Source organism: Macadamia integrifolia, chromosome 2 (genome assembly GCF_013358625.1).
Source record: "Macadamia integrifolia cultivar HAES 741 chromosome 2, SCU_Mint_v3, whole genome shotgun sequence".
In the NCBI taxonomy this organism is placed as follows: domain Eukaryota; kingdom Viridiplantae; phylum Streptophyta; class Magnoliopsida; order Proteales; family Proteaceae; genus Macadamia; species Macadamia integrifolia.
The window spans coordinates 9,223,278-9,250,121 of NC_056558.1; the positions used below are offsets into that span (position 1 = coordinate 9,223,278).

General features: G+C 37.9%; 3 protein-coding genes, 1 long non-coding RNA gene and 1 pseudogene across 5 annotated transcripts; all 5 read right to left on the reverse strand.

Moving 5' to 3' along the window:
- Nucleotides 1–1,707: 1,707 nt before the first annotated feature.
- Nucleotides 1,708–3,329, reverse strand: LOC122090082. Of its 2 annotated transcripts, none has more exons than XR_006143410.1 (4): nt 3,169–3,329; nt 2,969–3,030; nt 2,815–2,877; nt 1,708–2,135 (listed from the first exon to the last, which is right to left on the reverse strand). It is a non-coding gene; the product is annotated as an uncharacterized LOC122090082 (long non-coding RNA). The 2 variants fall into 2 exon arrangements; XR_006143411.1 differs by lacking the exon at nt 3,169–3,329 and adding an exon at nt 3,116–3,144.
- Nucleotides 3,330–13,747: 10,418 nt separating this feature from the next.
- LOC122089104 (probable LRR receptor-like serine/threonine-protein kinase At3g47570) lies at nt 13,748–15,507 on the reverse strand. Its single transcript, XM_042658570.1, has one exon. It carries the CDS (start codon nt 15,391–15,393, stop codon nt 14,269–14,271), a length of 1,125 nt encoding a protein of 374 aa, XP_042514504.1. The 5' UTR covers nt 15,394–15,507; the 3' UTR covers nt 13,748–14,268.
- On the reverse strand, nt 13,832–14,224 carry LOC122063354 (probable LRR receptor-like serine/threonine-protein kinase At3g47570). Its single transcript, XM_042627079.1, has one exon. The coding sequence runs from the start codon at nt 14,222–14,224 to the stop codon at nt 13,832–13,834; it is 393 nt and encodes a 130-aa protein (XP_042483013.1).
- Nucleotides 15,508–15,566: 59 nt separating the features above from the next.
- Nucleotides 15,567–16,979, reverse strand: LOC122063364 (putative receptor-like protein kinase At3g47110). The gene has a single exon (XM_042627084.1). It carries the CDS (start codon nt 16,977–16,979, stop codon nt 15,567–15,569), a length of 1,413 nt encoding a protein of 470 aa, XP_042483018.1.
- Nucleotides 16,980–21,233: 4,254 nt separating this feature from the next.
- LOC122087495 lies at nt 21,234–23,236 on the reverse strand (annotated as a pseudogene).
- Between the last annotated feature and the right edge of the window lie 3,608 nt (nt 23,237–26,844).

The window sequence follows — 26,844 nt, forward strand, 5'->3', positions numbered from 1 at the left end:
CAGCTAAACCCAAGATTAGCAGATTTGTACAATTATTTAAAAAAGGGAGGAAGTTCATATCACTGGAGTGCCTACTTCCGAGATGATTTTTATTAAAAATAAGCAGACTTAAACCATTTAAGCTCCCTAGATTCCTAGGCATAGGACCAGTGATATGGTTTGAGCCTAAATCAAATATCTCAAGCCCAGAAGCATTTGAGAAGGACACAGGAATGGATCCGGTAAAATTGTTTACACCCCCACCAAATTTCTGAAGGTTGGGGAGAGTGAGGCCTATGTCGATTGGAAGTTTACCCTGCAACGGTTTAGTGCGACAGAGAAGAAATAAATGGAGGAGATATTGTAAAGCAATGATGGAACTTCACCAGAGAGATAATTACCATAAACTTGAAATTTTCCTAAGCAACATAGCCGTCCAAGGTCATCAGGTAAGCTTCCTTGGAAACTATCTCGTAAAAGAGAGAGAGAGTGAGTAGAGATGAAAAATTCCCTACCCACAGTGGAATGCTTCCTGTAACAAAGTTAAATCCGAGACCAAGATATTGTATCTTGGAGAGTGAACTAAGTTGGTCTGAGATGTACCCTGAGATGTTGTTGGAAGATAAATAAAGGGTTCTGAGGCCCATGCAGTTAGTAAGATTGAAAGGAATCTTGCCTCCTATGGAATTATCCGTCAAACGGAGATCTTGTAAACGTGTCAAACGACCAATTTCTTGAGGAATCTCGCCATGGAAGCTGTTATTTTGCAGGTTGATAGTAGAAAGGAAAGTAAGATATCCAATGTAAGGAGATAAAGTTTCAGCTAACCTTTGAGATTCCAAGTTGAGAACTGTGACTCTTTGGTTTGCAGGGGGGTTGCGTGTGACTCCTGTCCACTTACAGAAATGGAGAGTGGTTCCAGGATTTCATGATGTGAAGTGGGTCTTGAGTTATTCCATCTTTGAAGGCAAGTAAGGCCAGGAGATCCGAGTGGTTTCCAAGGTTGGAGGTGGCAGATGAGAGGTGCGACTCCATGAAATAGAGGAGGATGGCATGAGCGAAGATTAACCAAAACATTCTTAACCTCACTTCTTCTTGTTGCTGATGATCCATTGTGCAGGTCGTGTATTGTATCGACTTGCAGAAGCTTGAACCATAGGAGCGAAATGCTACTCCTTGATTTGTTTCTTCTGGTGATGGAGCTATGGATGAAGTGTATGTGGACCATACTTTTTCTTGAAACTTGTGCCGAATGTTGAGAATGAAGCTTTATTGTCTCACATGTGCACTTGCAAGGTAACTTGATATCTTGGATGTGTGACTCGATGTTCTAAAGTCATGTCTAGATTCGAATCAGTTTTTAGGGAAGGGCGAAAATTGAAATGCCAAATTAGTGATGTTTCTCCAATGGAGTAAGTGACTCTTTAGGGAATCGCATCAAATGAGACGCTGGGCTTGGGAGGAGGGAAATAGACAAACAGGGAAGTACATAGTCAGACAGAAGACTCCACCCCACAAAAAGAAAAAATGACTATGACACATGGTCTCACATGTTGGTGGGGAAAATGCCAAGAATGAAAAAAAGTTATAGAAAAGTATAATTTTTCCACCCCCATGGTTGTTTGGTTGGTTTGGAAAAATTGAATTTTACCACCATGTATGTTTGGATATCAGAATTTATAATTGATGAAAAAGTTATTAAACTACAATATAATTACAAGAACACCATTATCAAATAACATGGTTACAATAAAATGTGAGATCCATCAATATTAATTAATTAATTAAATTTAAATAATAAAAAATTATTCTAAAGAGGCCAATTGTGGTAATCCCTCTCATAAAGCTGGCTGCAACACAAACAGTCTGATACAATGAATTTAATGATTGCATCTACAATCCATCAACAAATACCAATCATATAGGAGAGGTCTCTCTACTCAATTCAAATACTAAGTCGAAAATCGATCTAAAAATTATTTAAAATGAGAATGAGAAATCCACTTTAATAAAAGTGAATTCAGTTCGTTCTGGGCAACTCTTGATCCACTGCCCCCTTTCCTTCTTTATTTGGCTGATCTTCATTCATATCTTCAATCTGAAAGGGTGGCAGTAGTAACTCTTAACCTTGAAAATTTCTCATGCTCCCAAGCTACCTACAACAGACTCGATCGCATTAGCATAGACAGCAAAAAATTACCATATAAAAGAGCATTGAATGCATATAATATGTCAGGAGAACAAGCCAAAAACTTTACATTCATTAGTTCAAGGAAATACACTACCAGTGACACAACTTTATGATATTTGACAGGATACATTGAATGATTAAAATAATATGATGTAGTCAAACAAGGATGAATTTATGACAGGATAATAACAAATTAACAATTTTGTAAATGCAAAGAAATTGGTTCTTGATCTTCTAATGAAATATTTTTCTTCATAATTTCTCTGTTATAGTGATTGCATACCACTAATTTGTGAAGAATGACCCATTTTCCTGTTTTCTTTTGGATCAGAAAAAATAGAAAAATAAATTATTATATGGACTGGTTGTCATCCTAACTATACTTTCAATAAGTTGGAATAACAGAGGAAAATGCTTCTCTTTATAGCAAGCACTTGGACCAAAAGAAAGAGGAAGCTAAATAAAAAGGAAGAGAACACATACTTATAGATGGTTATAAGATAAAAATGAAAAGAATAAAAGGAATCAGGTGTTAATAGGAATGGAACTTCCATTTGCATACTGCTGGAATAAAAAAGAAGAATCAATTGAGAAGAAAAGAGGGTTTTGTGAGGGGAAAAAAAATAAAGAGAAAAACTTCTTACCTCTGCCAGGGGAGAAAAAACTGAGCACTATCCTACGTTTGTAGCCTTCCTACCTCTTGCATCCTATCAAAAAAAAAAAAAAAAAAAAATTGAGATGGTTCTGTGGAAGAAGGTTTAGTGAGGAAAAACCCTAGGAAAGAGGAAAACTTCTTACCTCTGCCAAGAGAGTAAAAACTGAGCATCATCTCATTGTTGTAGCTTGCTTACCTCTGCTTCCTACCAAAGAAAAAAAAAAGTTAGAGATGACTCTGGAAGAGGGTTTTGTGAGGAAAAAACCCTCTAAAAGAGAAATGCATCTAACCTCTGTTGGGAGAAATAAAACAGATCAATATCCCATGGAGCTTGGACTCTTACCTTAGTTTGGAAAAGAAAAATGGAGATGAAGGAGAGGCTTAGGTAGAACCCGCTGCTGTTGGAGACGATCGTCGATCTCGTCTTTCTCTTGTCTTTCCCAGAAGAGTCCCACTGATTTGGTGGGACTTTGAAACCAAAGGGTGGGAGAAACAAGTAACCGACAGGATTTCCTGCCACACTAAAAATTATCCTATGCTTTTCTCACCCTTTTCATCCAAACAGTAATATTTACTCATTTTTGTGGGAAAACCGTCAAAAATCCCACCCCATTGCTCCCACCCCATCAACTCTCCGCTAAACAAACATGCCCTAATGTACTTACTTTGAACAAAAACAATGCCAAACAGACCCTAGATTGTAACCTACTTTGATCACAGTTAAACAAGACTGATAGTGATTAACCCTTTGAAAATCAATTCCCCCTCTCAAAGGGGTTAAGTCTTGGTGGTTGGAAGTTGGGAAATTACATGTTATAAATTAAATGTTTTCCGATCTGACTGATTCAAGCGGATGCAATTGGATTCCCCAAAGGAAAAACCCATCTCCATAACCATGAAATAAGGAATGAGGAGAGGTGTGGGCTTGCAGTACTTGAGTTTCTTGGTCCTTATATATTGGAAATTAATCATTATTGTAGATCAAGATGAAAATTCTAACAACACTGAATGATTGGATTATGTCTTAATATATTGACTTTTGATGGAGGGGATTAAAAAAATGGTCACATGGAAAAATATGGGCATTTGAAATCTCCATGAAAGAATGATAAAATATCACGTTCAGTAAAATTTAATAGAGGAATTTATTTTAGGGTTTTAATTAGAAAACCGGGTTTCAATTCATTTTAGGAATTGAAATTGGAATTGAATCATAGTTATTAGAATGTGATTCCACTAAAAAAACTAGCTAGGGTCAACCAGACCCAAACCTGAGCCCAGTAGGGTTGGGCCTAAGCATGAACCTGGTAGGGTTGGGTTAGGGTTTTAAGAAACCCGGCCCAACCCGGCTCTGTTTCACCCCTAGATAATAGAGTAAATTACATTTGAGGTTCCTCACATTTTGAAAGTGAGGTTTGCAATTCCTTCTAAGCCTAATCCTACCCCAAATAGCCTAATCCTTCCCCGGACATAATAAATTTTCAATATTACCCCTCTCCTAGTGGCCTCTACCCTCAACTCTTGACCCACACTCACTGCACATCCCAGGCCCTACTCTCTCCCTCTCCACTACCACGCCCATCCCTCTCTACAACACCCCTTCTTAGGGTTAGTGGGAAATCGGTGACAAGTTACACTAACCTACCTTGACTACAATTAGATAAAAACCAATAGTAATTATCCATTTTAAGATCAATTCACACACTCAAGGGGTGTTGGGAAGGTACCTGCTATTAGGGGTGTCAACCGGTCGGTCTCGGTCAGGCCTGGTTAGCCTTTTGACTTGCACCGTGACCCGCCCATTTAAGGAATGAGTTAGGCTCAATCGGGTTCGGGGCTTTAGCTGCGGTTCTACTAATAAGACCATAATTGGCCCTTAAATGGGCTACTTCACAATTAAAGCCTTAAACGGATTTTAATTGTATTAGACTATAGAAAATTTAATATATGTATTAAATCATCAAAAAGTTTAGAAAATACTTTACACTTAATTGCATTCTTCTTCTTCTTCTTCTTCTTCTTATTATTATTAATTTTTTTTTAGCTAAAAGATCATATTTGTATTAAAAAATGAGGAAATATATAAATACAAAAAAATGGTGCGAGGAAATTCCTAGCCCACAAATATACATGACTGATTGAGAAATCCCACCTTCAACATTGCCATCAGCAACAAACTCAATCATCAAACAAAATTTTTAATTCTAGGACAGGTAGAATAACTCATTAACCATATATCTCAGGAAGTCAACCATCGGTGCAGATGAGCCCTTTTTTGCCGCCGTTTTTGCTAAAAATTCCTTAATATGATTTGCCTCCCTATAGCAATGTATAATTTTCTAGGTAATCGAATTCAGGAAAGGTTGCAGGTAGAGCCAATCTTGCAACGCTAACCATGGTATATTATTAGCTTGCATCATAGAAACCACTGCCTCTGAATCTGATTCGATCCATAAAAATGAGATCCCAACACCATACCTCCATCATTGCCTTGCATTTTGTTGTAAAATTCATTGTAATGCCTAGGAAACACATGATTTATATAAGCACTTTACTTTTGATTATCCCGAACAACACCTCCAATTCCCAATTTTCCTGGATTACCCCTCGACGTACCATCAATATTTAATTTCATCCAGTTATCTCTTCACTTGCACCAAAATATCTCGAGCATTGGATGCAATCGTTTTGGAATCACTGGCAAACCCAATCTTCTACAACATATAAGATACGCCATAGATGTTACCATCCCTGTCAAGTTCAGCTATGCCTCCCTAAGCTCCTTGCACAAAGTGAGATATGTCTGCAATGCCAATCTCTACTTTCCTTTGAAGTGTCTCGCATTTCTTTCTCTCTAAATAAAATCTGTTGTAAGCAACATGCCTGCTGCCTATGGTGGCTTCACTGAAAAAGTGCGCAACTTCCGTTTCCACCATCTAACAATGAACTATGCTACATCCATGAAATGCCATAACAAGCCATAAATTTTCTCCACATCTCCATCGTGAAGATGCACTCAAGAAAAATATGCACAACTGATTCAGTAGCCGCTCCACATAAATCACATTTTGAAGCCAATAGAACACCTTTATTGCGGATCGCATCATCCATCGGTAACTTCTCATGCATTAGTCTCCATCCCAAGTCACTTGACGAGGTTGGAGATAACTGTCCCAAACTAATGGGTTCCTAGCCCTGATATCATCCCAAGCAGACCTAGTAGTGAAGGCCCTCATAACTGTTTGACAGCAAATGTATCGATCTTCCATAAGAAATGAATTTTAATCTAATTTACCTAAGGCTTCGTTTGTTTAGATGTAAATTTTTACATGGAAAAATTGTACATGTAAATTTTCATACGTTGACATATTTTCTAGTGTTTGTTTTCAAGAAGTAAAATGCGGAGTAAAAGATATTCTTAAAAGTATAATGCCTTAAGAGGAAAAACATCAAACATCTATGTTAGGATTTAAAATGTAACCGCAAGCATACAGATTAGTGTAGCTACGGGTCGAACACAGGGAGAGCAGCCACTTTATTTTTTTCTTCTTTTAATAATGCGAAAGTGAATCACTTAATGATTGTGATCTAATTCCAACTACCGTCTTAAACATATGTATCTAAAATAATATCCTAACCATTCATCATCTAAGAATTTAAATACACAAGCCACACAATTAAAATTAAATAAATAAATAACTGAAAATAAAGAACCCACGCAATTAAAATACAATGAAGGAAAAAAATGCTGAAATAAAAATAAAGGAAAAGAAAGGGGATAAAGCTAGAGAGAGACTCACAAGTAGGTTTCTCTACTTAGCTCGAGGGATGCATCATAATATGAGCTTTCCTACTTGACCAAAGAGTCACTCTTACAAGGCTTACTCTACTTGGCTTTAGGGAAATGGAGACAATTAAAATAAAAACAATAAAATGATGGTTCTATGGCTAGGAGGGAAATTAGAATAAAAATAATAAAATGATGGTTCTATGGCTAGGAGGGGTAAAGCCAATATATACACTAGCCATGAACCTTGGGGGAAAGGGAAAGCAATAATCTAACGACTGAAATTAAAATCCTAAATTAAGAAAGAAAGAGTAGTCAGAAGAAAGAATGAGAGGGGGGGGGTGAGAAGACTACTAAAGGAGCCTACTTATTTGAACTTCAACCCTTGAACTGAAAACTTGATCGATTTGAGATACTACCAGTACTAAAAACCAGATCTGGAATAAACCAAATCTAAAATTTCTAGTACTAGAGAAAACAAATCTGAAGAAAAAAATTAAACTTGAAAGACATGCTCCATAGCTTGTTCTTATCAACTAGAACTTGAAAATTGCAACTTCAATTGCTTAAACAATAAAAATGAGAGACTGAATCAAAAACAAAAGTACTTGCATTAATTGAATAAAAAGAACTTACAAAAGTGTTTGAAGCAAAACCTAGAACTAGAGCTAGAGAAAGAGAGAAAGAGCAACTAAAAAAACCTAAGAAGAGAGAAGTAGAGAGGAAGAGAGGAACCACCCTTTAGGGTTTTGTGGACTCCCTTTTATAGAGAATAGGAGAGAGAGGAGGACGTCTAAGGGTGGATCCCCTTGGACGATTTTGTGGTGAGGTGGAGAAGAGAGAAGAGAGAAGAGAGAGAATCGTAGGAAGTAGGGAATCTCCAACGATTTTTTCCTTCTTTTTTTTTTTTAATTTATTTTCTCTCTCTCTTCTTCAAATGTAGGCAGCCTCTTGGACGATTTTTCTTTTATTTTTTTCCTTTCCTATTTTTTCTCCCTTTTTTATTTTTCTCTTTTATTTCCTTATTTCTCTCTCCTCTTGGGTAAGAAACCCTTTAGCTGACCACCTTTGAGTGATGAGTAGGAGAGAGAAAATATTTAAAAAAAAAGAAAAAAACCTCCACGAAAAAGTAGCAACCAAGTGGTTTGAACTTGAGACCCCCTAATAAGGAAGGGATTTGCACACCACAACTCACCAACTACGGTAGGTAGTTGTTGTTACCAAAAATGAATCTTCAATCACTTAAGGGTGTGGTTCATTGATCCTTGTTGGCATTTAGAATATTCTTTGTACCTCTGGGACAACTGCAAACGGGCTAGTTCTACATCTCGGTTCAGTTTTGATCCATTATTCTTTTTTTAGCCCGAAAAGAATAATCATTTGTACTGGTGACCAAACGGATGTGTACTATTAATTGAACACGTCCATCTTGCTCAGAATTTCATCTTCTTCACAACCATGAAAAGAAACAGGACCTCTTTTTGAATAAAATTGGAGATATAACGCTTGATAACCTTTAAGGCCTTGAAAATATAAAACCTGTAAAAAGAGAGTAAAACCCAAGGTAGCTCCATTCTAAATATGTATAATGCATGTTTTACTACCCTAGATTACACACATAAATGTGCTCATCAATCTAACATCCACAAATTTACTGAACTTTGCTTTCTCTTGAACTATAATGACAAAGAAGAAAATAAGGAAAAGAAGATTAAGAAGTGTAGAAAACCATGTTAAAAGTATAGATCTAACTCGAATGGTTTTCTATGTACATGCAACGAACTTCCAAGTCCAGATATACATTTTCAATTGTTCCACAACCCAAAACTAATATAGGAACTATGGGGAATAAATAACCCTAGCTTTCCCCATTTCCTGGCTTAGATGTGGGTAGGGAGAGAGAGAGAGAGAGAGAGAGAGAGAGAGAGAGAGAGAGAGAGAGAGAGAGAGAGAGAGAGAGAGAGAGAGACAAAGAAGAAGAAGCCCTAATTTTTTTATGCTAAGATGGTGTTGATGTACAGAGCCTCTGTAATCAGAAGCTACGATTATGAGTGCTTTATTCTCCTACAGACCCATGCCTTCGGAATCAATCTCCCAATGAAATCACCAAAAAACACAGTGATCGTATTAGAACATAATCGATCTCCCAACGAAATCACAGAATAACATAGGGATCTCAATATCAAAACAGTCATCGGAAATGAAGAGAATCCATAAAACAACTTTGAGAAAAGATTTGGAGAGAGATTCCTCTGCTAGAGAGAGAGAGAGAGAGAGAGAGAGAGAGAGAGAAATAATCGTGAAATGGAGGTAGTATCGATGCCGAATTGCTCCATGGCTTCCATGTGAGCTTAGGTTGTTGAGGACGAAGGACCATCAAGTGTGTTTCAACTTTCGATCAATTGAGTGTGTTTTGACTTTTGAGCAAATCTCAATACTTGAAAAATTTTACCTATAAATCTGACGAAAAATTTGTCCTCATATTTTTCGAAAAAAAAGGGGTGTCTGGTAAAATTTTCCAGAGTGTAAAATTTTCAACTTAAAAAACAAACAACGGAAAATCTTATTTTACCGTAAAATTTTACATGGAAAAATTTTCAGGCCGAAACAAACGGAGCCTAAGTAAGAATATTACTCATGAACATCAATTGAACTCTGGGGAGATTCCATTGACCGTTCAAGATAAAGTCCACTGCCTTCTTAGGTTCCTGAAAGAATTCTTCATCCAAACTAGATACCTCTTGAATTAGAGCTCCTATTAATTCATCTTTCCTTCAAAAAATTAAGGCTTGCCCGTTTCTAACTATCCACTTCTCATTTTGATGAACGTAAGACCACATGTGATGGATACTTGGCTAGATAGATGAAGATTTATATCCATTAATTTCTAAGCACATTATTGGCATTCAAAAACTGAGATTTGAAGAATCTGCTCATCATAGAGTCTTCATGTTTCATCTATGACACCCACTTACAAAGAAGAGCTTTATCAACGCAACACAACAACTACCTTATACCCAACCCCTTCCCCTTTAGCTTACACACCTGCTCCCATTTAACCATAGCCAACTTAGAGGAGTCAGCATCACCTATCCATAAGAAATTCATCATTCACTTCTCCATGATTTTCAACAAGGATGCAGGCCACCAATAAAATGTAAAACTATGAGTTGCCATACCCGTGATAACTGATTTAACCAGCTTCGCTTGACCCACCATAAATAGCAGCTTCCCTTTCTATCCATCTAGTTGCCCCTTGATCTTATCCATTATAGCAAGCAAGGGGGGCCTTTTTTACTCTCCCTTGGAAAATCTCTATCCCCAGGTTCCACGTGGGAAACTTACAAATAAAGATCCCAAGATTTGTTTCAATGTCTTGTTTCCTTGATAGATTAATCTTCTCTAGAAATAGTTTACTTTTCTCCCAATTAAACTTTTTGATTTGAAAATTATTGGTATTTTTTTAGAAACTCAGATAAATTCCTAATATACCTTATGGATGCATTCATAAATATGAATATGCCATTGGCAAATAAGAGGTGTCTAAGAACATTTGCTCCCCTTGTACTTGGCAAGGCATTAATTTTCTTCTCCTAAATAAGTTTGTTAAGACCTCCACACTACACCTCTTCCACCAAAATGGATATGATGGGCGATAATGGTTCCCCCTAGCGCAACCTCTCAACTCTGACAAATCCAATAGGACCTACATTAAACAAGATAGAAATTCTAGTTGTGACCATAATCTGATGAATCCATTTAATCCATTCCTCTGAGAATCTAAACTTCCTTAAGACTTAAAGCAAAAAATTCCAAGATATAGTATCATAGGTTTTTTTTTGTATGTCAATTTTCAACTCCATTCCCCCTCCCCTGGTGGAGGAGAGCATTAAATTTACTCATTTTGAAGCTAGACTAATATTTAAATGGATAGCCTTCCTCTTCTGGAATGCCCATTGCTCCTCAAGGATTAGCCTAGGCAAAATAAGTGAAATTCTAATACCCAATATTTTGGAAATCAATTGACTAAAATTCCCATACAACGAGGCTTGAATTTTTCTAAAGTTGATGCCCCGTCCCTCTTCGAGATAAAAGCTAAGAAATTATTATTGATTCCTTTTGGAAGAATATCTAAAGAAGTCTCGCACTGCATTACACAAATCTACTACAATGATCTCCTAGCATTTTCTAAAAAATTCCCTTGAGAACCCATCTGGACCCAGAGAACTGTCCGGATCAAGATCCCACACCGCTCTTTTAATTTCGTCTAACCCTGATAAAGAATTCAACCCGATAAAGTCCACCTGATCAATCACCTGAGGGATGCAGTCTAATAATTCCTGGTGCTCAACAACGGGAGTTGCCTTATGAAAAACTTTCATAAGGCTTGATATCCATCCTCTTTGTTATGACCAATCCATGCTCTTACTTTAACATTCTAATAGAGCTTTTAGCTCTCAGTATCTTGATCGAAAGATAAAAAAAATTGTGAATTCCTATCACCTTGAGACATCCATTTGATACGAGATTTTTCAACCCATAGCTTCTTGTGATTTTGAAGGGCTTTTAAATTCCTTGTTTTAGCATTAGCTGCTATATCAAACAAGGAATCATCTAACCCATTTGACTCAATCCACATACTTAATTACATTCAATAATTGATAAAAAAAAAAAAAAAGGGAATTTACCATAACTCCCCTACACTTGGCCTATATTTTCTAGAATTTTCCTACCTTTTACCTTTTTTCTGATACTCCCCTGTTTTTGGACTTTTACATCTCTTTCTCCCTTGTTCTTTTTAAATATTCACCTGTAACCTATTAAAAATTTTTTAAATTTATTGGTTCAAAAATTCTTTTACTAATCCAAGAAAACAGCCAAAGGGCTTGTCCTTCCATTATTATTTGGTTTAAATGTTGCCTTATTGGCTGAAACCCAAAATCCTAGGCTCCAATATCGTTATTATTATTATTATTATTATTATTTTTTGAATTTCCTTTAAATGCATTAGTATTGAGTCACTTAAAGACATTTATTATAATAATAATAATAATAATAATAATAATAATAATAATTATTATTATTATTATTTTGTCTCATCCATGATATTGTTTATATATTAATTTTTTTTCTTTTGTTTCATCCATCATCATCAGTTTAGTAATCTCTTTTTTTTTACCGGTATTGGATTGGTATCAGTCTAAACCGATACTAATTCAGATCGGTAAAAATCTCAATGTTATATTCCCATTAGGATTTCTAAACATGGTTTTTGGGATTAAAAACATAATAAAAGTATTGGATCTATATTGTTCTCAAGCAATATTGATAAGAATAACTTAACTTGGACAATCCAATACTAGCTACTTGAACCATGTCCTTCTGTTTTGCCATCCTTCCATGGTGTCATTTTTTAACTAATCAATTTGAACTTTTTTTAATAAAGTACAGTTGAAAAGGAGGGGTAATCTGGGTATTTAAAAAGAACATGGGAGAAACAGTTATAAAAGTCCAAAAGCAGGGGGATATTAGAAAAAATTAAAGGTAGGGGAGTTTTAATAAATATATGGTAGGTGCAGGGGAGTGATAGTAAATTCCCCAAATATCAATATATACCTTATTCTACCAAAAAATAAATAAAAATACACGTATACCATATAAACGATTGGGCTAGTAGGTTGGGACTAGTTGAGCGCTTGTCAGGCTAGCACCGTGCCTAGGAAAGACAGATTATAAATGGGCAGAGCTTGAGCCAGACATGTTTATTAATTGGGTTGGTCTTGATCAGGCTTTAAAGGGGCGGGCTCGATTGGGTTTGTTGGGCCGGACACCCCTAGCGATCATAAATGCTTTCCAATTCAAAGTTAAGAGTAGGAAAAAAGAATACTACCTGCTTGCGTGCCTCTATGTCTAAACACATGTGAGCACGAAAAGACTGCGTTGCCCTTGCCCCATGCTCTGAAGATGCCTTTGCGTGGCCTCCTTTTTGTCTGCACGCTGGTGCAGTGGCCACACAAGTGGGTAGCATTCTTACCCATTAAAAATAGACACTCTCTCTACATTGGTATCAGGGTTTAAAAACCTTGAAATCGGGATCTAGATCAGACCCGATTGATTATGATCTAAATGGATCACAATACATCAAGATCAGTGAGAAAAAGTTATAATCAACCCATAAATGCCCAAACCCTAATTTGGGAGAAAGAACACTACACTATTGGTGTAGGCGCACATCAGCACACATGCCAATAAGAGGGCTCACAGAAGCGTCAGGGGGGGGTGACGTGGTCTTTTTGCACTAGCATATGTCTAGGCATGAGACATGGAAGCAGGTAGCTTTAGTTTTCCCTTTAAGTATAGGATCGACCGAGTTAAACTGGCCAAGATTGGGATCGATAGATCTGAATAATTTTATTCTGGATTTTAAAACGTAATTGGTATTGTGCATCAATAATATTTCTCATGTGACAAATTTAGGTGGTTCATCCACTTCTATTTACAATATTGATATGCAATAAATGGGCTGATTTTTAGAATACTCTCAAATTTATTCTTAAGTTTCTAAAAAAAAAAAAAAAATACTATAACTTCCCTACTTTTATTCTTTCTTTCATTTGTCAATATATTTTCATTAGAGAGGATTGGATATGCCGTACATTGTTAGTTCTCAGTAAGTTAGTGTTATACACCAATCATAGGGCTGGACAAAGAAGGACAAGGGGGTCTTTTCCAAAAAGGGAGAAAGAGGATGATGCATGTTGGGCACCCTGGTGGCGTGCCCAACCTTTTTCCCTACTTTCTTATATCTTCATCTTCTACTTTTTTTTTTTTTGTCCTTTCGTTTTTACGAAATACTTTAATTTTTGAAATAGAAAGAAAAACAACACAAGCCACAAAGGCAAATAAGAGAGAAGCCCTAAGTCAAGCAACTAAAAACAAACAATCCAAAGGGGAATACATTATAACCCCAAGAAGAGGGGGGGGGGGACAAAATGATCTCCCAAAAGGGGATACAACAAAACAAGAGGGGAGGGGAGAAAGAAAAGAAAAAGATTGTTCCCCGGGGGGGGGGGGGGAGGAGGAGGAGTAATGAGAGGAAGATCCTAAGAGAAAGCAAGATACCTATTCTTGCTTTAAACTGGGCACACTACAACATTGTGATAGATTTTACTTTGAATCTCAGCTGTGTTAATGTCCCAATTTGCTCCTATTTTGTTTTTCAAAGAATTAAATCTCTAACAACATGCAATTTGTTTCCAACATCCTTCATAGTCATCCGATCTCTCGGTGATGGGTTAGAACATGAGAGGCCGATTTGAATTATAAGAAGCAAGCTTTCTCTGATTTGTTCTCTAGCATTAATGCCACTTCTACTCCTTTCATGGACAATCGGTGATTCTTCTCTGTTATTTCTGATCTCTTCTTCTTCTTCCAAGAACAATAAAGGATCTGCAATCTCCATCAGTCGTTCAGGCCACGCGGCTGCAACATATTCATGGAGACTTCGACCATCTTTAAACATGTTATCAATGGGACTTTTTCCTGTAAACATCTCCAGTAATATGACCCCATAGCTGAATGCATCACCAAGTACGGACACTTGGACATCCATACCGTACTCTACAATTCATTAGCAATCTACTTCATCAGATTACATCATATAAATCTTTTAGTGATCAAAGAGTGACCACGTATCACATTATATATATACCAAAAGAAACAACATATGGAAGTTAATAAGATGAAACCCATACCAGGAGGAACGTACCCAACTGATCCTTTTATCCCAGTTGATGTGCTTTGATCGTTGGATCTTTCAGAAAGAAATCGTGCTAGTCCAAAATCACCAACATGGGCAGTCATATCTTTGTCAAGAAGCACATTACTTGGCTTTAGATCGCAATGAATGATAGGAGTTTCGCAATCAAAATGAAGATATTCAATGGCAGCAGCCACATCAATGGCTATGTTTAACCTTTGAATAAGGTTCAGACCCTTGATCTGACCAATTCTTGGATGCAACCATTCCTCTAAGCTCCCATTGGGCATGAACTCATAAACTAAAGCATTGAATTCATTCCCTTCAAAATCAATACTTGAGCAGGCTGTCAATATTTTGACAAGATTACGATGCCGAATGTTTTTCAAGGTCTCGCATTCAGTTGCAAAACTTTTAGAAGCTCCTCGTTGCTGAAGGTTGAACACTTTCACAGCAACTACTTCTTCACTTTCTTGCAAAAAAGCTTTATACACAGAACCAAAACTACCAAAACCAACCAAATTATCCACTGAAAATCCATTAGTTGATCTAAATAGCTCCAAGTAAGAGAGACGTAAGTGCCATTTATTGTGCGAAGATTCAACAAAATCTCTCTTCCTTGGACGTCTCATCCAAAAGAAGATACCGACAGAACATGAAATGACAACAACAACTGTCAAAATCACAACAAAAACGATGGTTTTGATACTTGATACAGATGCCTTCCCTCCTTTGTGAATGGCTTCTGTGAAGCATCTAGCTAATTGTAGTTCTGGTGTACCACCACAGAGACCCTTGTTTCCAATGACTGAAATTGCACTTGCATTTGCAAAGATACCCTGTTTTGGTACTTCACCCTCAAAATCATTGAAAGAGAGATTGAGTCTCTCCAAGGATGAAAAATTCCCAAGATACTCAGGAATCACCCCGGATAACTTATTGCGTGAAAGATCCACTTCTTGTAGTGCTCTTAAATTCTCAAAGGAAAGAGGCAATGATCCTTGAAAGGAGTTACCGGCCATATATAGGTGTTCCAAGCTAGTACAACTGCCAAGTGTGTTTGGTATTTCACCTGAAAAATTGTTCTCAGAGATTACCAACACCCCGAGATTTTTCAAGTTACCCACTTCTAATGGTAATGAACTAGTCAAAGAATTACTTCCCACAACAAATGAAATAGAAAGGGAAGGAATACCTAAACTTCTTTTGGAATAGTGCCATTTAGTTTATTATAAGAGAAGTCCAATTCTAGCAAATTTTGACAATTTCCAAGACTGGCAGGTATGTTTCCTTCCAAGTTATTCTTCTCCATGAAGACTCCAATCAATTGGGTCAAGTTACCTAGTGAGGAAGGAATTAGACCTGACAATCTGTTGTCGTTCAAATACAATTTCTGTAATTTCTTAAGCTTCCCCAAGGTAGCAGGGATACTACCACTGAACAAGTTCGCCTCCATGCCAAGTAGTGTCAGGCTGGCAAGGTTACCAATACCCGCAGGAATGCTTCCATGAATCAGGTTTGAACCCAAAACCAATTCTGTAATCAGAGACGAGAGATTGCCTATGGAATCTCGTAGTTCACCTCCGAGAAGATTGCCAGCTAGACTGAGCGCTTGGAGATTTGTACAATTATTCAAGAAGATGAGGAAGTTCAGATCACTGGATTGCCCACTTCCGAGGGAATTGTTCTGAAAACTAAGTTTAATTAAATGCTTTAAGCTCCCTAGATTCATAGGTACAGGACCAGTCATACCGTTTCCGCCGAAATCAATCTCCTCAAGCTCAGTAGCATTTGACAAGGACATAGGAATGGATCCTGTAAAATTGTTTAGATCCACATAAAATATCTGAAGGTTAGGGAGATTGAGGCCTACGTCGATTGGAAAGCTACCCTGCAAACGGTTTACTGAGACAGAGAAGAAATAAATGGAGGAGATATTGTAAAGGGATGAAGGGATTTCACCAGAGAGATCATTACCAGAAACTTGAAATTTTCCTAAGCGACATAGCCGTCCTAGGTCATCAGGTATGCTTCCTTGGAAACTATTTCGTCCAAGAGAGAGAGTGAATAGAGATGAAAAATTCCCTATCCATGGTGGGATGCTTCCCTTAAGAGAGTTAACTGCGAGGCCAAAATAATGTATCTTGGAGAGTGAACTAAGTTGGTCTGGGATGTGCCCTGAGATGTTGTTGTAAGATAAATTAAGGGTTCTAAGATTAGTGCAGTGAGAGAGATTGGAAGGAAGATTGCCTCCTATGGAATTGAACCCCATACTGATATCTTGTAAGTATGTCAAACGACCGATTTCTTGAGGAATCTCGCCATGGAAGCTATTATTTTGCAGGTTGATAGCAGAAAGGAAAGTAAGATTTCCAATGGAAGGAGATAAAGATCCAACTAACCTTTGAGAATCTAAGTTGAGAAGAGTAACTCTTTGGTTTGCAGGGTTGCATATGACTCCGGTCCACTTACAGAAATGGAGAGTGTGGTTCCAGGATTTCATGATGTGAAGTGGGTCTTGAGTTATTCCATCTTTGAAGGCAAGTAAGGCCAGAAGATCCGAGTGGTTTCCAAGGATGGAGGTGGAAGATGAAAGGCGTGACTCCATGAAACAAAGGATGATGGCATGAGTGAAGATTAATCGAGTCTTAACCTCACTTTTTCTGGCTGATGATCCGTTATTGAGCAGCTCTTGTATATCGACTTGCAGAAGCTTGAAAGATATATATACAGCTACATATGTTGCAAGTCCAGAGAGTCAAGGGAAACGTGATGGATTTAATTTGCATAATGAAGTGTCTCCCGTTCCCAGACGTAAAAGAAGTTTGGCTTTAGAATTGTGAAAACAATCCAGCACCAAACAAATCCCCCTCTTCAGTGTAGGTAAATCCTTTCTAACAAGTCTTAGAGCAAACACCAATCATATATGAATTCTCTCCCAGTTCCCAGGCAAGGGAGGAGAAATTTTGCTTTGGAGGTTTAGAATTGTGGAAACAATCCAAAACCACCTATATAATTACGTAGGCATATCCTTGAACACTGTAACCTTTCAACTAGTCTTCTCTTGATTAAAGGATCGAGCGGTGAGAAAGTTGAAGGCAGTTTATCACCAAAAAAAAAAAAAATATGTTAGCTAGTGTTGGGGTGCCAATTCTGAACCCGCACCGGTAGATCTGACTGTGTCCGACACATTTATGGTTTGACTAGGACAAGTCAGTTTAATAAATGTGTTGGGCTTGTTAAACGGGCATTCACGGTGCAAGTAGTTAGCCCATCGGGCGCCCGACCGAACCGTCATGTTTATATGTCCGGCTTGAACTGACTCGTTGTATCCCGACCTAACCCGACCCCCTTTAGTACTATATAAAATTTCTATTTTTCCACTACTAATAAGAAACAAATTAAGCTTTCTTACCCTTTGCTTTGTAATGGGATTTGATTTAATTAAGTTTTATTTTGTAAGTTGTAAAGGTCATAATCTCTTCTTTTTCTATGTAAGAATAACCATAATTTCATATCGTTTCTCTTTTTATTAAAGATTTTCTTCATATATTTTTGCACATTCAACCAACTCGAGAAATGAATTTAGGATAGGCATGTTTAAAGCCCGTTTAGACTTAAGTTCGTAGCTCGGTTAAGGCCCGGTTAAGACCAGTTTAAGGAATCCCGATTAAAGCCCGACATCGACCGACCCAATTATAAACCGTACCATGCCAAAGCTAGGCCCGTTTACTTAAACGGACGTTCATAGTGCAAGGCTTCCAAGTGATCAAGCTCGCTTAAGCCCAACTGAGACCTGTCTGGTCCGGCCGATTGACACCCCTAAGCTAGTGTATTGGGTCGTGGCATGGTTTAAGAACACAAAATGGGGGTTGGGATCAATCAGTCAATATCATCCGTAATTGCTTTGATCAGATAGAAATACCTTTGATTTCAATTTGAAAAATATTTTTTTTATCATTTTATCCTTTGTCCATAGCAATTCATCAATACGATACCGATAAAGAATTAGAATTGGTCAAGGCCAATACTGATTGGTCAAATGCAATCCGATTCGTCAAGCCATGGTCGAGGGTGACTAAATCCTGTACACATCCTTGAAGACCATCTACTTTCAATGAGTCTAAGCTCGTGCCTTGAATGAAGAATGGGTGAGATGTCTTAGCGCCGTGACTTATGTGTGAGAAAGTCTGATCCAAGCATGGTGGGAGTGCGATAGGTAAATGGGATTCCAACAAGCGCTGAAGAAGCTCAGGAGGATTGGGAAAGTTGATCCTCTGTTGCCAAATTTGTTTCAGTCTGGTGATGGAGCTATGGATGAAGTGTATGTGGTGCATTTTTTTTCCGAAACTTATGCCTAATGTTGAAAATGAAGCTTTATTATCTTACATGTGCACTGGTAACTTGATACCTTGGATGTGTGACGCGATGTTTTAAAGTCATGTCTAGGTTCGAATAATTTTTGGCGCAGGGTGAAATGTTAAATTAGTGATGTTTTTCCAATGAAGTAAGTGACTCGTTAGGGAATCGTTTCAAACTGATGTTGATTGGCCCTTTATTGGGAGTTGGGAAATCACTTGCTACAAATGCTTTCCGATTTGACTAATTTTTTTTTTTTTTTTTGATTTAGACTTTCCGATTTGACTGGTTAAACGGATACAACTGGATTCCTCAATATATTTTTATGGAAAGGGTTGGATATGCCTTATTCCAGTAAGTTAACTCCTAATGGTATACATTAATCAAAGGGTTTTTTTTTTTTTTTTTTGGTGAAATACATTAATCCTAAGGTTGGACACAGAAGAACATTGGGGTCTTATCCAAGAAGGGAAGAGAGATGATAATGCATGCAAGGCACCTTGGTGGCATACCTAACATTTTTTCCTATTTTCATATATCTTCATTTTCCTCCTTTTTCTTGTTTTATTAGATGAATAGATAATAGAATAAATTACATTTGAGGTTCCCAATGTTTGATAAGATACATTTGAGGTTCTTCATATTTTAAAAGTGATGTTTGTAGTTTCTTCTAAGCCTAATCCTACCCCAAACATTAGGGGTGACAATTGGTCGGGTTGGGTCGGTCTTGGTCAGGCCTAGCTGGGTTTGGAGGGCATATGCCCTCGGACCATGACCTACCTATTTAAGGAATGAATTGGTTTCGGTTCATCTCCTATCAGATTCTGAGCTTTAATCGGGCTTCTCCTAGTCCGAATAATCGGGCTATAATCGAGCCTTAAATGGAGTAATGTACCAATAAAGCCTTAAACAATCTTTATTTTTCTTAGATTTAAGATACTTTAATCTATTTTTTTTTTTAAATCATCAACAATTCTAAAAAGATATTACACTTAATTATATTCAATAATTGTTAAAAAATATCAATATATATCATATTCTATCCCAGAATAATCAAAATATACATATAAACGATTGGGCAAAACGTGTTGATTATAGTCGGGCTTGTAAACAGGCTAGGCCATTCGGGAGGCCCATCGGATTACCCCTTGCACCTAGTACAACCCGTTTATAAATGGGCTGGGCTTAGGCTTGACACGTTTATAATCGATGCAGGTTGGGCCGGTCTTTAAAACGGTCGAGCCTAGTCAGTCCAACCGATGGGAGCTTGGGATTGACACCCCTACCAAACATAATATATTTTCAATACTACCTCTCTCCAAATGGCCTCTATGCTCAACTCCCGCCCCACTCTCGCTTCACAACCCGGGAATTTAAATCAAGTTCACATACGAGAACAATCTCGTACATTCCTAGTCTATGGATTTGGATTCTACATTTTCTCTCTCTGTATTTAATGGACTCCAAATCCAAGAACCAAGAATGTACGAGATTGTTCTCGTACAAGAACCTAATCCGGTCTCACAACCCGGGCCTAGCTCTCTCCCTTTCCATAACCACACCCATCTCTTTCTACAACACCCCTTCTCAACCCCCACTGTACTTAGGGGTGTCAATCGGTCGGGTTGGCAGGTCTCACTCAGGCCTAATCGGGCTTGACCACTTGGAAGCCTTGCACCGTAAACGCCCGTTTAAGTAAATGGGCCTAGCTTTAGGGGACATGATACGGTTAATAATCGGGCTGATCGGTCTCGGGCTTTAATCGAGCTCCCATAAACGGGCCTTAATCGGGCCTTAACGGGGCTATAGACCTATTTAACTTTAAACGGATCCTCTTTAAAATTGTTCCATTAAATGTGCTTGAAGAGGAATACCAAAAAAATGAGGCAAAGATGGACATAGCAAATAAAAAGATCCAATAGTTAAAATGAATTCATTGTTCAGTTCACAGGATCTGAACATGGCAGGAAAGCTTAATAAGGGTGTGGGCCATTTCAACTTAGCCAAAAATTCTGAGTCCTTGGACCATCCAAGGAGACACTCCTCCGCTGCCATTGCGGATCACATGGTATTGGCCAAAAATCTATTTGTGTACAAATAGATGTGGTGATATTGAATCCAATTGTGGCCAGAAACCATCACAACTATTGTAGCTTGGGGGGGGGGGAGGAGGAAGTGATTGATGGCCGGGTAAAGTTGAAAACATATTTTGTCTGGTGTTGGACTAAGGTCACAAGGAACCCGGAACATCAATTTTAAAACAGGAGGAATCCCTAAATGTAATTTTAGCAAAGATTTCACACCTCAGATGTAATTCACCCTAGATGAGACATTAGCACAAAAACGAACCAAAACACAAGCTACAAAGTTAATCCAAGTGAAGAAACCCTAAGTCAGGCAAAAAACAAACAGTACCAAAGGGGGATACATCACAACCCTTTTTTTTTGGGGGGGGGGAGAGGGGGATAACCCAATCTCCAAAAGGGGGATATAACAAAAAAAGAGGGGAGGAGGAGCAATAAAAGAAAGATCCCAAGAGAGGGCAATTTATCTATTTCTACTTTAGACTGGGCACATTACACAATTGTGAAGGATTTTATTTTGAATATCAATTGTGATAATGTCCTAGATTTGCTCTTATTTTGATTTTCGAAGAATTGAATCTCTAATAGCATGCAATTTGTTTCCAACATCTTTCATAGTCATTTGAGTTCTCGGTGATGGGGCAGAACATGAAAGGCCGATTTGAATTATTAGAACTAAGCTTTCTTTGATTTTTTTCTCTAGCATTAATTCCACTTCTACTCCCTTCGTGGCCAATTGGTGATTCATGTCTGTCATTCCTGATCTCCTCTTCTTCCAAGGACAAATAATAGAGGATCTACAATCTTTGTTAGTCGTTCAGGCCACGCTACTCCAACAAACTCATGGAGACTTCGACCATCTTTAAACATGTTATTAGTGGGACTTTTGCCTGTAAACATCTCCAGTAATATGGCCCCATAGTTCACCAAGTATGGACACTTGGACACCCATACCGTACTCTACAATTCATTATCAATCTACTTCATTAGATTACATCATATAATCTTTTAGTGATCACATATCACATTATATATAGTACTAAAAGAAGCAACATACGGAGGATAATAAAACTTAAGAAAGTACTATATATAAATGAGATGAAACCCATAACTGGAGGAACATACCCAATTGATCCTTTTATTCCAATTGATATGCTTTGATTGTTGGATCTTTCAGAAAGAAATCGTGCTAGTCCAAAATCACCAACATGGGCAGTCATGTCTTTGTCAAGAAGCGCATTACTTGGCTTAAGATCACAATGAATGATAGGTGTTCACAGTCAAAATGACGATATTCAATGGCAACAGCTACATCGATGGCTATGTTTAATCTTCGAATAAGGTTTAGACCCTTGATCTGACCAACTCTTGGATGCAACCATTCGTCTAAGATCCCATTGGGCATGAACTCATAAACTAGAGCATTGAATTCATTCCTTTCAAAATCAATACTTGAGCAGGCTGTCAATATCTTGCCAAGATTATGAAGCTGAATGTTTTTCAAGGTCTTGCATTCAGTTGCAAAACTTTTAGAACCTCCTTGTTGTTGAAGGTTGAATACCTTCACAGCAACTACTTCTTCAGTACTTTCTTGTAAAACAGCTTTATACACAGAACCAAAACTACCAATACCAACCAAATTATCCATTGTGAATCCATTAGTTGATCTAAATAGCTCCAAGTAAGAAAGACGTAATTGCCAATCGTCATAAGAAGATTCATCAAAAGCTCTCTTCCTTGGGCATCTCACAAAAAGAAGAAGCCGATGAAACTTGAGATGACAACAACAATCATCAAAACCACAACAGAAATTATGATCTTCATGCTTAATGCAGAAACCTTCCCTCCTTTATGAGGGGTTTTTGTAGAGCATATAGGTAATTGTAGTTCTGGTATACCACCACAAAGACCCTTGTTTCCAATGACTGAAATTGCACTTGCATTTGCAAAGATCCCCTGTTTTGGTACTTCACCGACAAAATCATTGAAAGAGAGATTGAGTTTCTCCAAGGATGAAAAATTCCCAAGATATTGTGGAATCACCCCGGATAACTTATTGCGTGAAATATCCACTTCTTTTAGTGCTCTTAAATTCTAAATGGATAGAGGAAATGAACCTTGGAAGGAATTACCAGCCATGTATAGGTTTTCCAACCTAAGACAATTGCTAAGTTTGTTTGGTATTTCACCTGAAAAATTGTTCTCAAAGACATCCAACTCTGCGAGATTTTTCAAGATACCCACTTCTAATGGTAATGAACCAGTCAAAGAGTTGCGTGCCACTGCAAATGAAATAGAAAGGGAAGGAATAACCATTACTTCTTTTGGTATGATACTGTTAAGTTTGTCTCGAATTCCTGACCCATTTTGAAGATTGACCCGATCCGACATATTTTGGTGGCCACCCGAATGAGAAATTTTCTGAGATCTGTGATGGAAGTAGAGATCTGTATGGTTCGACCGGATCGACTGCGACCCGATGGGTCGACCCACGTTTTTGGAGTATATATAATGTACTGTTGCTTGTTGAGAAAGTCATTGTATTCTAGGGTTTTCACGCAGCTAGGGTTTCAGGGTGAGTTTTTCCTCGCCGGTGCTAGGGTGTAAATCTCTCTTCTGCATAGTGAATCATCTTCTTCTTCGCCCGAGGACGTAGCATATCACCCTGGTGTGTGAACCTCGTTAAATCTCTGTGTCGTACGGATCTATTGTCTCTTTATTATTCATGTTTTTGGTGTTTGTTCTAACGGATACCATTTAGTTTATTAGAAGAAGTCCAATTCCAAATCATTTTGACAATGTCCAAGACTGGAAGGTATGTTTCCTTCCAAGTTATTCTCTTCCGTGAAGACTTCAGTCAATTGGGTCAAGATGCCTAGGGAGGAAGGAATTAGACCTGACAATCTATTATAATTCATAGCCAATCTCTCCAATTTCTTAAGCTTCCCCATGGCAACAGGGATACTACCCTTGAACAAGTTGTCTCCCAAATCAAGTAATGTCAGACTAACAAGGTTACCAATCCCCTCAGGAATGCTTCCACGAATCAGGTTTGAACCCATGAAGAATATGCTGAGCTGAGTTGAGAGATTGGATATGGAATCAGGCAATTGGCCTCCTAAACGATTGACAGCTAAACCCAAGATTTGCAGATTTGTACAATTATTTAAAAAGGGGAGGAAGTTCAGATCACTGGAGTGCCTACTTCCGAGATGATTTTTATTAAAATTAAGCGGACTTAAACCCTTTAAGCTCGCTAGATTCCCAGGCACAGGACCAGTAATATGGTTTGAGCCTAAATCAAATATCTCAAGCCCAGAAGCATTTGACAAGGACATAGGAATGGATCCGGTAAAATTGTTTACACCCCCACCAAATTTCTAAAGGTTAGGGAGAGTGAGGCCTATGTCGATTGGAAGTCTACCCTGCAACGGTTTAGTGAGACAGAGAAGAAATAAATGGAGGAGATATTGTAAAGCAATTATGGAACTTCACCAGAGAGATCATTACCATAAACTTGAAATTTTCCTAAGCAACATAGCCGTCCAAGGTCATCAGGTAAGCTTCCTTGGAAACTATTTCGTAAAAGAGAGAGAGAGTGAGTAGAGATGAAAAATTCCCTAGCCACAGTGGAATGCTTCTTGTAAGAAAGTTAAATCCGAGACCAAGATATTGTATCTTGGAGAGTGAACTAAGTTGGTCTGAGATGTACCCTGAGATGTTGTTGGAAGATAAATTAAGGGTTCTGAGGTCCATGCAGTTAGTAAGATTGGAAGGAATTTTGCCTTCTATGGAATTGGACGCCAGATTGAGATCTTGTAAGCTTGTCAAACAACCGATTTCTTGAGGAATCTCGCCATAGAAGCTGTTATTTTGCAGGTAGATAGCAGAAAGGAAAGTAAGATTTCCAATGTAAGGAGATAAAGGTCCAGCTAACCTTTGAGATTCCAAGTTGAGAAGTGTGATTCTTTGGTTTGCAGGGGGGTTGCATGTGACTCCTGTCCACTTACAGAAATGGAGAGAGTGGTTCCAAGATTTCATGATGTGAAGTTGGTCTTGAGTTATTCCATCTTCGAAGGCAAGTAAGGCCAGGAGATCAGAGTGATTTCCAAGGTTGGAGGTGGCAGATGAGAGGTGCGACTCCATGAAACAGAGGAGGATGGCATGAGTGAAGATTAACCAAAACACTCTTAACCTCACTTCTTCTTGTTGATGGTCCCTTGTGCAGGTCTTGTATTGTATCGACTTGCAGAAGCTTGAACGATAGGAGTGAAATGCTACTCCTTGATTTGTTTCTTCTGGTAATGGAGCTATGGACGAAGTGTATGTGGACCATACTTTTTCTTGAAACTTGTGCCTAATGTTGGAAATGAAGTTATTGTCTCACATGTGCACTTGCAAGGCAACTTGACATCTTGGATGTGTGACTCGATGTTCTAAAGTCATGTCTAGATTCGAATCATTTTTAGCGAAGATTGATGTTTCTCCAATGGAGTAAGTGATTCTTTAGGGAATCCCTTCAAATGATACGCTGGGTTTGGGAGGAGGGAAATAGACACGGAGGAAAGTACATTGTCAGACAGAAAACTCCACCCCACAAAAAGAAAATGACTATAAAGTACTTACTTTGAACAAAAACATTGCCAAACAAACCCTAGATTATAAACTACTTTGATCACAGTTAAACAAAACTGATAGTGATTAAGCCTTTGAAATCAATTCCCCCTCTCAAAGGAGTTAAGTCTTGGTGGTTGGAAGTTGGGAAATTACATGTTATAAATTAAATGCTTTCCAATCTGACTGATTCAAGCGGATGCAATTGGATTCTCTAAAGGAAAAACCCATCCCTATAACCATGAAATAAAGAATCAGAAGAGGTGGGGGTTGTAGTACTTGAGTTTCTTGATCCTTATATATTGGAAATTAGCCATTTTAAGATCAATTCCCACTCTCAAGGGGTGTTGGGAAGGTACCTACTATTAGGGGTGTCAACCGGTCGGTTTCGGTCAGGCATGGTTAGCCTTTTGACTTGCACCGTGACCTGCCTATTTAAGGAATGAGTCAGGCTCAATCGGGTTTGGGGCTTTAGCTGTTGTTCTACTTATCAGACCATAATTGGCCCTTAAACGGGCTAATGCACAATTAAAGCCTTAAACGGACTTTGATTGTCTTAGACTTTAGAAAATTTAATATATTTATTAAATCATCAAAAAGTTTAGAAAACACTTTACACTTAATTGCATTCTTCTTCTTCTGCTTCTTCTTCTTCCTATTATTATTATTATTATTATTATTATTATTATTATTATTTTTAGCAAAAATATCATATTTTTATTAAAAAATGAGGAAATACATAAATACAAGAAAATGGTGCGAGGAAATTCCTAGCCCACAAATACACATGACTGATTGAGAAATCTCACCTTCAACGTTGCCATCAGCAGCAAACTCAATCGTCAAACAAAATTTTTAATTCTAGGACAGGTAGAATAAGTCATTAACCAAATATCTTGGGAAGTCAACTATTGGCGCCGAAATGCCCTTTTTTGCCCCCATTTTTGCTAAAAAATCGATAATATGATTTGCCTCTCTATGGCAATGCATAATTTTCTAGGTAATCGAATTCAGGAAATGTTGCAAGTAGAGCAAATCTTGCAACGCTAACCATGGTATATTATTAGCTTGCCTCATAGAAACCACTGCCTCTGAATCTGATTCGATCCATAAAGATGAGATCCCAACACCATACCTCCATCACTGCCTTGCATTTTGTTGTAAAATTAATTGTAATGCCTAGGAAACACCTGAATTATATAAGCACTTTACCTTGATTAACCCGAACAACACCTCCACTTCCCGATCTTCCTGGATTACCCATCGAGCTACCATCAATATTTAATTTCACCCAGTCATCTCTTTGCTTGCACCAAAATATTTCGAGCATTGGATGCGGTCGTTTCGGAATTACTGGCAAACCCAATCTTCTATAACATATAAGATACGCTGTAGATCTTACCATCCCTGTCAAGT

What these genes read in the sequence shown, in the direction of transcription:
- LOC122063354 (XM_042627079.1), bottom strand. Translation starts at nt 14,224, where the DNA reads ATGGATGTCCAAGTGTCCGTACTTGGTGATGCATTCAGCTATGGGGTC.
- LOC122089104 (XM_042658570.1), bottom strand. Translation starts at nt 15,393, where the DNA reads ATGGCCGGTAACTCCTTTCAAGGATCATTGCCTCTTTCCTTTGAGAAT.
- LOC122063364 (XM_042627084.1), bottom strand. Translation starts at nt 16,979, where the DNA reads ATGGAGTCACGCCTTTCATCTTCCACCTCCATCCTTGGAAACCACTCG.